The sequence below is a fragment of the Cynocephalus volans genome, chromosome 1 (genome assembly GCF_027409185.1).
Source record: "Cynocephalus volans isolate mCynVol1 chromosome 1, mCynVol1.pri, whole genome shotgun sequence".
NCBI lineage: Eukaryota > Metazoa > Chordata > Mammalia > Dermoptera > Cynocephalidae > Cynocephalus > Cynocephalus volans.
The window spans coordinates 257,531,597-257,544,167 of NC_084460.1; the positions used below are offsets into that span (position 1 = coordinate 257,531,597).

Genomic DNA, 12,571 nt, shown 5'->3' on the forward strand with positions numbered 1-12,571 from the left:
AGTGTTAGGTTGTTCACTTGCCATCTTTCCATTCTTCTGAAGTGAGCATTTAATGCAATAAATTTCCCCCTTAATACTGCTTTTGCAGTATCCCACAGGTTTTGGTATGATGTATCATTGTTTTCATTAGTTTCAATAAACTTTTTGATTTCCTGCTTGATTTCTTCTTGGACCCATATGTCATTAAGTAGAATGCTGTTTAATTTCCATGTGTTTGTATAGTTTCCAGAGTTTTGTTTGTTATTAATTTCTAGTTTTAATCCATTGTGGTCTGAGAAGATACATGGGATAATTCCAATTTTTTTGAATTTATTGAGACTTGATTTGTGGCCTAATATGTGATCTATCCTGGAGAATGATCCATGTGCTGATGAGAAGAATGAATATTCTGAGGTTGTTGGGTGGAATGTTCTGTAGATATCTGCCAATTCCAATTGGTCTAGAGTCTTGTTTAGATCTTGTGTTTCTCTACTGATTCTTTGCCTAGATGATCTGTCTAATATTGACAGTGGAGTGTTCAGGTCCCCTGCTATTATGGTATTAGTGTCTATTTCCTTCTTTAGGTCTAATAGAGTTTGTTTTATAAATCTGGCTGCTCCAACATTGGGTGCGTACATATTTATGATTGTTATGTCTTCTTGATGGATCAGTCCTTTTATCATTAAGTAGTGTCCCTCATTGTCTCTTTTTATGGTTTTTAGTTTCAAGTCTATTTTGTCAGATATAAGAATAGCCACTCCAGCTCGTTTTTCTTTTCTGTTTGCATGGTAAATCTTTTTCCATCCTTTCACTCTTAGTCTGTGTGAATCTTTATGGGTGAGGTGGGTCTCTTGTAGGCAGCATATAGTTGGGTCCTGCTTTTTGATCCAGTCAGCCAGTCTGTGTCTTTTAATTGGGGAATTTAAGCCTTTAACATTAAGAGTTGTTATTGAAAGGTGTTGATTTATTCCTAGCATTTTATTGGTTGTTTGGTTGTCTTAGGTGTCTTTTGTTCCTTGCTTTCTGATTTACTGTTTGGTTTCTTTGTTTGTTGGTTCCTTAGGTTGTAGATAGTGTTTTTGTTAGTTTGTTTTCTCTTCATGAATGCCATTTTTATTGTACTAGCGGGTTTAGATTTTTCTTAGGTTTTTATGGCAGTGGTAGTTATTTTTCAGGAACCAAACCCAGTACTCCCTTGAGGATTTCTTGTAAGGGTGGTCTTGTGGTAGTGAACTCCCGCAATTTTTGTTTGTCTGAGAAATATACTATTTGCCCCTCATTTCGGAAGGATAGCCTTGCAGGGTAGAGTATTCTTGGCTGGCAATCTTTGTCTTTTAGTATTTTGAAAATATCATCCCATTCCTTTCTAGCTTTTAGGGTTTGTGATGAAAAGTCTGATGTTAACCTGATTGGGGCTCCCTTATAGGTGATTTGACGCTTCTCTCTTGCAGCTTTTAAGATTCTCTCTTTGTCTCTGAGTTTTGCCAATTTGACTATGACATGTCTTGGAGAAGGCCTTTTTGGGTTGAATACGTTTGGAGATCGTTGAGCTTCCTGGATCTGAAGATCTGTGATTTTTCCTATACCTGGGAAGTTTTCTGCCACTATTTTTTTGAATATGTTTTCAATGGAATCTCCATTTTCCTCCCCTTCTGGAATACCCATGACTCGGATATTTGAGCGCTTGAGGTTGTCTGATATCTCTCTCAGATTTTCTTCCATGTCCTTGATTCTTTTTTCTTTCTTTTTGTCTGCTTGTGTTATTTCAAACAGCCCATCTTCAAGTTCAGAGGTTCTCTCTTCAACTTCGACAAGCCTGCTGGTTAAACTCTCTGTTGTGTTTTTTATTTCGCTGAATAACTTCTTCAGTTCAGCAAGTTCTGCTACATTTTTTTTCAGGACATTGATTTCCTTGTATATTTCCTCTTTCAGATCCTGTATACTTTTCCTCATTTCATCATGATATCTAGCTGAGTTTTCTTGTATCTCATTCAGTTTCCTTAGAATTATCACTCGAAATTCCTTGTCAGTTATTTCAAGGGCTTCTTGTTCTATAGGATCTAGAGTATGAGATTTATTAACTTTTGGTGGTGTACTTTCTTGATTTTTTGTATTTCTGGTGTCTTTTTTTTGGTGTTTATTCATTGTGGCAGGGGGTTTCACAGTCCACCGGTTTAAGACTAATGACTAACTAGGATGTTGCTGTGGTTGCCAATTTGGTATGGCTCACGCCGTGACTGCTCAGTTGGCCTCTAGTGTCTTGTGTGTGTGGTTGCCTCGGGTCTTGGGCTTCTCCGGGGATCCACCTTTCTGGTCAGCTTGTACTCTGCTGGGCTGGTGGATCACGTACCACAGGGTGTGTGATCTCTGTTGAGCTTTCACTTTCTGTACAGGACTTCTCCCCGTTCCGTGTGCTCTGGCCCAGGCTGTTAGATCGTGCAGTGGCGGCCCCACCGGGTGTGTGGTTTCTGTTGAGTCTCCGCCTCCCTGGCCGCACGTCTCCCCCCTCTGTGCACACTGTGCTGGGCTGGGGCGTGTCTTCTGCACCCCTCGTCTATCAGCTGGGCCTTCAAGACCCTGCTCAGCACCGCCTCGCCCAGGAAGTCTACCAGGTTTCTGCTAGGCACAGACGACCGGTCTCTCTGGGTGCCTTTGAAGCACTGTGTAGATCTTTCTCGGGTCTTGTTCACCTTTGTATCCCCCCGGTATAAACCGAGTCTAGTGCCCGCCTGCAGCCTGCTCTCTGGCAGGTTCAAGCGGACCTGGGAACTCTCCTACCACACTATTCCCAACCAGAAACTCGTTAGGCTTTTTTCCAAACTGGTGGTCGCAGAGATGGTATCTGCCTCCCAGTAACAGGAAGTTTACCGGGCCGGAGTCCAGGGTGTGGTGGAGTGACAGTCGGCCCGCCCGTACTTCCTAGCCCTCCCAACACTGGTCGGGACGCCCCACACCCCCAGCCCCGCCAGAGAACCGCGGAGGGAGTGGGAGAGGAGGTCGGCCCGCAGGGTCCGGAAAGCCCCGCGCCAGGCCAAGCAAATGGGCTCAGTGATGGCCGAGCAGGGCGGAGCTGCCCGCACCTGGGAAAATGGAGGCAGCACCGTGGCAGTGAGTGGCCTGGTGGTGCAGGCGGGAGCCGCGTGGGCATTCACCCCCCGAACAGAGCTGTGCCAGGGATCACTCACAGTGCTGTGCCAGGTCGGGCGCTCGCTCTGTCTCTGGTTTGTTGCCTTCCGTGTTCTCGGCGCTGCCGTCTCGGGCTGTTCAGTCGCGGCGCCGCTCGGGCGCTCCCAGGAATCTTCTTTAATGCCGGCCTGAAACCTCGAATCCTGAATAGGGCAGCTGGCCGCCTTCAGTGCGGCCCCAGCCTCCGGGATCCTGGCTGCATCCACAGCAGCCCTGGCGCCGTGTTCCCTGTTTCAAGACTCACTTTTGCAGCTAAGAATCAGTTCTTTTCCTGCTCCACACTTCAAAGCTGTTGCCTGTAAATGAGGCAGCCTCTCCTGCCGGGGGCAAAGTGGCGTTGAGCCCCCACGACTGGCCAGCAGCAGCAGCAGTCCTCCCTTAAGAGATCTCCTCGTTTAATTTGAAGAAGTTATGGAGGCATCCAGAGATTTTCTGCCAGCTTCCTCTTCCAAAGATTATTTTCTGTTCCCACATCTTCGTGCAGCTCCAGTCCTTGCTAGCTGCAGAGTGGCCCCTGGACCCCAGTGACATCCTGGGCAGGTGGAGGTTTGGTAGAAATGTACAATCCCATGCCTCCCCACCCATTGAATCTGCACTTCAGCAAAATCCTCAGGTGATTGGTTTGCATGTTAAAGTTTGACATGTGCTGCTGGGCTTCCAGAGCACCAAACCAAGATCCCCTCTACTTATATCATTTATGTTTATACTACGTAGTCCTTTGCTACCATTTTCCCAGATTAATTTGCCCCTATCTTGTGCACAGGCTTGGTGACACAATCCTTTTTTTAACCTTAGGCTTCTATGCTACTACCTTTGTTAAATTAGGAGCATTCTGGGCTTGGGGCAGTTTCAGCCCTGTGATTCTTAGGTACCCTCATTTAAGAGGGAGTCCAGGGAAAATTAGTCTCTTCACAGACTTGTATTTTGCGTTATGAGCCAATTTGGTTTTCTTTATTTTCTGGAAAATTTCCCTTAAGTCTCATGGACATAAACTAATGAAACTATGTAGCATTTTTAGCCTATCGGAAATGACTGTTGTTTTCAAATCTTTTGCTCTTTCTGTATTCCGAATTATATAATTAACCATATTTAAATAGCTTTATTTTAAAATTAAACAGTTTAAAGTTTCACATGCCTTTTTCCTTGATCTGGAAACCTTATCAACTTCCATAAAACCTTTGATAATTTTAAGTAATCTCTGCAATAACCTTACTCATTGATGATAATGGTGAAGATCACAGATGGCTTGCTTGCTAGCCACTCAGTTGCCTCCTATGTAAAAGAGTTAAAAGGTGTTGAATTAATCAGATTAAGTCTGTAGTCATAATTGAAAACATTCCATGAATCATAGGAATGACTCTCTGAACTTATAATAAGACAAGGAAGCTTTAGCAGCTTATTTAGACTTCTGTTAAGTAGTCTTAAATTTTTATGGAAATTTTGGACAGAAATGTCATTGCTATAAATTGCATTTTCCAGAAATTATCAATGTCAGATACTATGTTTGCTTTATCTTTCTGCTTGAAATTATTTTTTCTCTCAACTTTAATCATGCATCTGTTTCTTTCTTACTAGCTTTTGGAAATGCCAAAACTGTAAGGAATGACAACTCTTCTAGATTTGTAAGTATTTGTATAAACATAAGTGTTAACACTAATATTTAGCTCATGTATGTTTAAACACCAGTAGATGTTGAATATTTCTTAATATACACTTTTTTTTTTTTTAATATACACATTTTTAAAATAAGAATACCATCTCTATTGAGACACTGAAAGTTCTATGAGGATTATTTTTTGCTTTCTGGAATTTTCCTTTTTAGTTCTTCTAGGAGTGACAAACTGTTTTTTATCATGTTGTCTTGTTGTCTTCTACCATAAAATTCCATGAACAGTTTACATGAGGACATTTAGAATAATTCTTTACTTAATTGAGTTTTGGTATTTAGAAATCATAATTAAGAGCCAGAAATTAAGTAAAAGATAAACTGAGTGTCAAGTTTGTATTCTCTATAGCTCTTGTCCCTTATTTAGTGGACCCAGAAAGGGTGGGATGTATTCTAAAACGTTATATAGGTGAAATCAGTAGGTTTGGCGACTCTAAATGCAAAGAGGCAGTGGTGGGGAGTAGAACTGAATAGTAGTAGCTAATTGATGTTTTGAGCTTGGCTGGGTTGGAAAATGCTACTTCCACTAACAGGACGCTGGCTCGTGCCACCTTTTGAGCCTTGTCCCCCATCACGCCCCAGCATGTGCCCTGCACAGTGGTGCACTTGGGCCCCTCTAGCTGTGCTGTGCTCTCTCATGCCTCTGGTCGTTACAAAGACACAAACACTGTCTGGATGCAGCTGGTGAAAATGTGTTGAGTGTGATGGTGGTGTTTTGAAATTGGTCCTTTTTTTCCTGTAGTTTGACCAAGTATATACATTTTTATAATAAAAGATCATTTACTTTATGAGTTGTCTTCTCACATACATTGCTTGTGCCGCCAGGAACCATTTTTGATGATCTTTTATGCCTCCCTACCAGAGGCTCTTCCTGACCCTTCTCCCCTTCTTTAGCTCCCTTTGGCTTTTCCCTGAGTAGCATTATCCAGTGCTTAAGGCAAGAAAATGATCTCAGGTGGAGATAGTTTTGAAAGCTTAGAAAGTGAAAGGCTAACTAAGGTTCCTAATTCCAAGGCTGTGAATTTTTTCCATCAGATTAGCCCCTTCAGTTGTTATAACTGATTTAATCCATGCCTTTTCCTGTTGTGGTTACATGGCTAATCTTATTACATAAATAGAATTAGAAGTGAAGTGTGGGCAGATAGAAATAATCCCAATGATCAAGCTCCTTTATGTGATAAAGATTTTATTTTTGCTGTTTGCAAATTATATGCACACACACTTTAAAAAATTTTTGCAAATATATTTAGTCTAGATCATAAAAATGCAGAAAACCATATTGCTTAAAAGGTTATTACTACTTAGTAATATTTGAAATCTATTCAAAGGCTTGGCAGGTGATTTGACTTATTAAGTATCTTCAGAGAAATCCTATTTTAACACGGGTATTATGATATGAGATTAACATTTGATTATATACTAAATCATTTCGTGCCCAGTTTTTAGTAATTTCTCTGCTTTGCAGTCTGTGACTTGACCAGTAATATATACAAATACATCTTATAATTTTATAGTAGGACTCCACACTATTTGGAGTTATTACTGTACGTAACAGTGGTTTATGTATGATGTTCTTGTACTCAGGGAAATTGCAGTTCCTCTGATTGTGTTTGACTGGGAACCTAGAATGAGTTTCTTGATCTCTTCACTGAGAAGTCTGTAGATGCTGCCATTACAGTTAATGCAGCCTCATCATAGCTGGTAGTTTGGACCAGTGTTCCCATGGAGGTTCCTCACGGTGCCCCCTCCCCACCTCAACAGCTCTAGTTTGACATACTGAGTTTCTAATAAAAAAGAGAACCACTCTTTTTGAAAGAAGCACTTTAAGGCTTTGAAAATCGCTGTTCTTGACCAAGGCTTTCTGGGGTAGGTAATGTGTGGAGCATCTACTGTGCGCAAAAAGCTGAACTAGGCACTGGAGAATGGAGGAGAGAACCTATAGGCCTGGGAAAATTTCATTGCCAAGGCTCTCGTTCAATAAGAATTTTTAAAAACCGCAAAATGATTCATTTGCTTAAAAATTGTTTAAACACTATTAAACATAGGTCTCCCTTCACCTCCTCTTGCAGCCTGCCCTCTTTCCCCACCAGCAGTAGGAGTGACCTCTACAAACCTAAGTCCCATCACTGCCTTGCTGAAAGCCTCCATGGCTCCACCTTGCTCCTAGGATACTATATAACCTCCTTCCTGGGCCTCCCGGGCCCTGCATGAACTGGGGCCTGGCCCACCTGGGCCTCGTCTTCCGCTCCATGTCTTTCTTTCTCTGTCTCAGCCTCATGGGCCTTTGTGACCATCAGACATATCAAGTGCTTCGGAGCCTTAGGCCTTTGCAGCTGTGCTTACTTCTGCATGATATGCCCTGTCCAAAGATCTTTGCATGGCTTGTGACATCTCATATCATTTATGTCTCCCCTCAGATGTCAATTCCATGAAACCTCATAGACTCTGTGACTTCATTCTGTTTCTGTTTTCTTAAAGCATTAATTAGTCTCTGGAATTACTGTATTCATTTATCTCATTTACATGATCATTGACCCTAGATGCTAGTAGGGGCTGCAGGAGCAACTACCATATGGCCCTCTTGTGCACTGTGGTGGCTTCAGTAAGCTAGAACAGTGCTTGGTACTGTAGTAGGCATTCAAAAATATTTACTGAGGAATGAATAACTATTTTTAAGAAGTTTTTAGACTAGTCAGAAAAATCGTACATGTCTAAAAATAATTATAACACAACACATAAAATAGTAAGTTTCCCATGAAAGGTACAGATGAAGTTTTATGGATGTTCAGGAAAGAGAAGCTGGAGGATTCTGGGGTAGGGGATAGTTTTGAGGTATCCTGTAAGATTTAAATGTAACAAAATCGAGTGGTGAGCAGGAGGAGCTGGCATGACAGCATGACGAGGTCTGAAGACAGACACCTTCGGCCTGCATTTGCCAGAGGCCGTGGCTACAAGGCCGGGGTGTGAGGGAGCTGCAGGAAAAGGGCTAAAAAGATGGGCCAAGGCACAGCTGCAGGGGTTTGAGTGTTGTGTTCAGAGGCTCAGACTTTATTTTGTAGGTGATGGGAAGTGGCAGATTATTTCTGAGTAGACCAGTGACATGATCAGAACCAAGCTTTCAGTGAGTAATCAGGATGGGGCTGAATGGGAAAGTGCTATTTCACTATCAGCTGGATTCCCAGAGCTGTGCAGTAGTTCGTTGATACCTAGTTGGCTTCCTTTTGCATTCTCTGCAGTGTTTCTTCTCCTCTCTTCAAGCCTCCTGTCCCTTACCCTCAGCTGATGGTATACTTTACAGAAATCATCATCATACAGGCCCTTAAACTCAATTAATCCTGCCTCTTGGTGCCTCATCTGTACATATGTCTGTATACACACCCCCTTTCCACACTGATCCCTCTACCTGCTCTCTAGAGCCTGTTGCTTCCTCAGCCCAGGGACACCTTCCATCGAAATTATCCTCTTACAAGGTCAACCTCTAACTCCCTTGACAACGTTTCCACTTCTCCTTTGTAGCTGCGTTGCCTGTGTCTCCCACAACCTTGGAGGGCTTCACTATCCACTCATTTGCCTGGGCCACATTCCTGGCCTTTCTGTCTTCTCTCATCCCCTACATCCAACCCTGGGTAGCTCTCAACTCTGTTTACTTTTCTCTTTTGCTGCTCTTACTTAAAGCCACCGATGTTTCTCCCATAATACCTGTAACCTCCTCCTGTTAGCTACATCTAGTCTTACTCCTTTCCAGTTCATTCCACACTTATAAATGGTGTGACCATGGCATCCTTGTACAGTCAATTTCCCACTAGACTATAAGCTCCTTGAAGGCAGGAGCCGTGCCTTGCTTTCCCTTGTGCCTACGTCAACGTCAAGGAAGTGATGGATAGGCATTTGCTCTATGCATAAGTGAAGACTTAAAAGGGTAGATGACCCAAGACAGTGGAAAAGGAGAAGGTGAGGGAGCATGCGTGAGCTCATAAAAAGTCACAAATTGCATTGTTGACTGAGTTCCATGTGATCATGTTTCTTCTCCCTTACCATCATTTTGAAAATTAAAGTTAAAGTAAGTCTTAGGGCATGAGACAAAACCAAAGACTTTTCTTATTAGATCAACATACCCTTTTCCAAACAAGAAACAGCTGTCAGGGCTATTCTGTTATACTTGTTACTCTTTAACTAGGCAATTATAGATCAGTTCTTTAAAAATCACAGTATTAAAGTCCATGTGTGTTTCTGATACCATCTATAAAGTGTAATATGAACCTGGGTTATATATTGCTATATAATCTAGGTCAAAAGCCAATAAAAGTAATAATAATCAGTCTTTGATTCTGAGCTGGTTACCTCACATAATTGTGTATTTGATTTGAGTAGATATAAAAATAGAACTCTGAGTGTTCCATTTCATCCACTGTCCTGGTGTGTTTGGAGTTTCTAGCCATGGCTTAGAAAATATTTTGCCTATGAAAATGAAGTAATTTATCTTCCCAACCAGTGCCTATAGAGGGACTATTTATTTTCCCCAGTTTTTATTCTTGAGTACACACTGTCTTCAGAAGTTTGAAACACATATCTGAAATGGAAAATCACATGATGGCTGAGAAGATATATTTTTAAATTAACAACAGGATATATTAGCTTTGAGCCAATGAAGTATTTAGTATGAATTATTTATGAAGGCATATTGTTTTGCATCGTGGTTATGTAAACTATGCCTTTCTTAATTACATTTAAACACATGCATAAAGATAAGGGCTTAGGGTCAAGTGTGCTATTCTTTAAGTACACTGAATGTTTTGAAGTGAACTTGAAAACTCACAAAGTCTTTCTTTGGCAGGGCAAATATATGGATATTGAATTTGACTTTAAAGGCGATCCACTGGGAGGAGTGATAAGTAACTGTGAGTATTTTACTTGAATCCTTGTATAGAAGTTCAGAATAGTAAAACATATTTGTAACAGAATATTTTAGATACTCGGGTCTTTAAGAGATAGGTGGTATAGGAATATGTTTCCTTTTCTTATACTTAGATTTTTAACCTTTGCATTTCAGATTGCTTTATAACATAATTTAATTTATAAATCTTTTTAAAGATTGCTTAAAACCTTTACTTTTGAAAAACTTTTTAGAAGTCTGCTAAAGAAATAAGTATTTGTCTACCTGTTCTTTATATTCTATAGGTCTTTAAGCCAATTCAGTATGAGAAAGATCCCTGGCAAGGGTTATTTTCTTTAGCAAAATGTTTATTCTGTGATTAAAAACAAAATACAAATAATTGGCTTTAAATTAATAACTTTTTGGGTAACATTTTTCTATAAAAGGAGTAAATCTGTATTTCAAATTTTATTTTGAGAAATTTTGTTTCTCTTCCAGTGTCTTTATGTAATTGAAATGAGACATACCTGTTGGGTAAAACACAGATTTATTTGCCTCCTGTAGATGTGATTTGTGACTATAGAAGTAAAATGTCCTCTGTCAAAGGTAAACAAATGAACAAGTGTCAGTTAAAGTCTTCTTTGACAGCCCCAGGTCCAGAGTTTTCTAAAGTGGGCATAAGAGTGCACGCAAGGCTGTCCGTATCTGGTATTAATGTGGTGCTGTTATCTGCTTTGGAGCTGCAGACATGGCACTACCCTATTGTCTCTGCTCGTGTTGATTTTGTGGTTGATTAGTTTGGAAAGTTTAAGATGATGATGACTCAGGGTTTTGTGGACCTCTGGCCACGGTCTGGTTATCCTCTTGAGTCCTCCGGTTTTTTTGAGGCCCGGCCATCTCACCATCTTGTGGTGCTGTTGGGATTGTTAGAATGGAAAAAGTCTAAGTTTGGAATAGGAAAACAAATTACAGAGTTGACTGAACTATCCAAAGTATGCTCAGTAGATTCATTGCAGCAGGGTGATCCTTCTTCACATGGAATGTTTGCTGAACCCCAAAGATGAAACAGGTAAAACAAGAGCTGATCTGGTTGAAGAGGAGATGGGTAGCCCAGAACTCCTGATATCTTCCTGATCAGCCCTACAAGCAAAGGAATGTCATTTGAAAATTAGTGTTTTAAGTAATTTGTGTAAACTATGCAGCCGATTTTTTTAAACAAATGTTTTTAAAATCATGATTCATAGAGTAAACTTTTAGGGCTCGAGTTTCCTCATCTTTGAAACAATGGGATTGAATTGGATGATTCTGGGGGTCTTCCCATTTCCAGCATTCTGTAGTTCTTAAATAATTTAATTTTCCATTTTAGTTTACCTGACTACATTCTTTTTTGTGCTGTGCATAGGGATTATCTACATTTGTAAGAATGTATAATTATTAGAAAGATGTCTTTGGAGGGAAAACACAGGAAAATGGTCAGGGCCCCTCAGATGTTCATAATCTTGCCGAGCGTTTGATTGTAAATATGTACATGCACCCAGGTTTTCCTTGGTTATTGTTTAATGTAATTGCACATGTGCACCCACGTGTCCTGGGTTATGGACTTAACTATAAAGGACGAGCGGCTCTGATCCACAGTGGCCCCCCAACCCCAGGATGCACCCCAGGGAGGCTTGGGGGGGGCATGGGGAGGCTGCTACTGCTGCTACTGCTGCTGGAGGCTGTTGCTGCAAGCTGTTGCTACCACAAGCCCCCGGGACCCTCCGGGAGGCTGCTGCTGCTGCTGCTGGAGGCTGCTGCTGCTTCTGCTGCTACTGCTGAGAACTGAGCTCGTGTCATCTGCCAATGGCTCCCAAAATCTTTCCCAATTACTTAGCGTGTACCTGTGTGTCAGGGGTCTATGACCCAGCCTGGCATGTGAGGGGTCTGGTGACCCAGTCAGTACAATGGGTTTGAAGGGCCCTAGCCCTGACAATACAGATGGAAACTTAGTATAACTAAAATAATGAAACATTTTGGCTTTAGCGTAGCTATTGCGGTAACCTGACAATTGGCGTAGTCACTTAGCATTACTATTGCTGTAGCTTTACAGTCTTGAAGAGAAAGTTTTAATATGAAGTGAAGTTGGTTTGGATAGTGCTGCTTAGGTTAAATGATTTTATATGCCAAATATGGAAGCGAAAGTACTTGTGCAAACCATATACGATGCAACCAAAAGCAAACGATTATAACCCCTGCCAGGCTTGTTAGGCACGCTCCTCTCACAATGTATGGCAGCTGGTGAGGGCTGTGGAGGAAGAGCTGTGCCTCAGTTTTAAGACCACCATCGTAAGGAATGACTAATTTTTATTCTGAAAGGTATTCATGAATCTTTAGTGCTTTCTTTTTATAAGACATTAATTCTAATTATTAAATTAATAAAACACTATTTTTAAAGTGAGCGTAAGTTTACTGTTGTTTTCATTACAGAAATTACAGACCAAACATTCTGCAATGATTTAATCAATGTTACTCGTGAGGATTCTAGGAAAATAATTCAGGATTACTTTATTATCGGTATTAGAAAATAACTTTGGTTTTAAATTTTGAAGTTTAAGTTCTAAACAGAAATATCTTCCTGTCCCCTAATTCTTGCAGTATCCATGGAGAATAAATACTAAACACTCAGTTCTTTTCCAGTTCAGATGAGTACATCTTCATGAATGGATTTCATATGGTGTTTGTTGCCATTTGTTCCCACAATGAAATTATATTGAAATTTGTGGTAGTGGGAACACCCTGGTATGTAAGAGTATCCTTCGCTTTGGAGAGGAAAGTAATACATTAGTGGTAAGAACAGGAAATTTCATCCTGTATAGATAGAGGACTGA

At 40.9% G+C, this 12,571-nt stretch overlaps 1 protein-coding gene across 3 annotated transcripts in view; it reads left to right on the forward strand.

Annotated features, from left to right (window-relative positions):
* Nucleotides 1-12,571, forward strand: part of MYO1B (myosin IB) — a 171,136-nt gene that overhangs the window by 96,057 nt on the left and 62,508 nt on the right. For all 3 annotated transcript variants that reach the window (XM_063088395.1, XM_063088404.1, XM_063088414.1), the window contains exons 6-7: nucleotides 4,741-4,787; nucleotides 9,666-9,729. In XM_063088395.1, coding sequence (XP_062944465.1) covers nucleotides 4,741-4,787; nucleotides 9,666-9,729 — 111 coding nt within the window. The remainder of the gene's footprint in view (nucleotides 1-4,740; nucleotides 4,788-9,665; nucleotides 9,730-12,571) is intronic.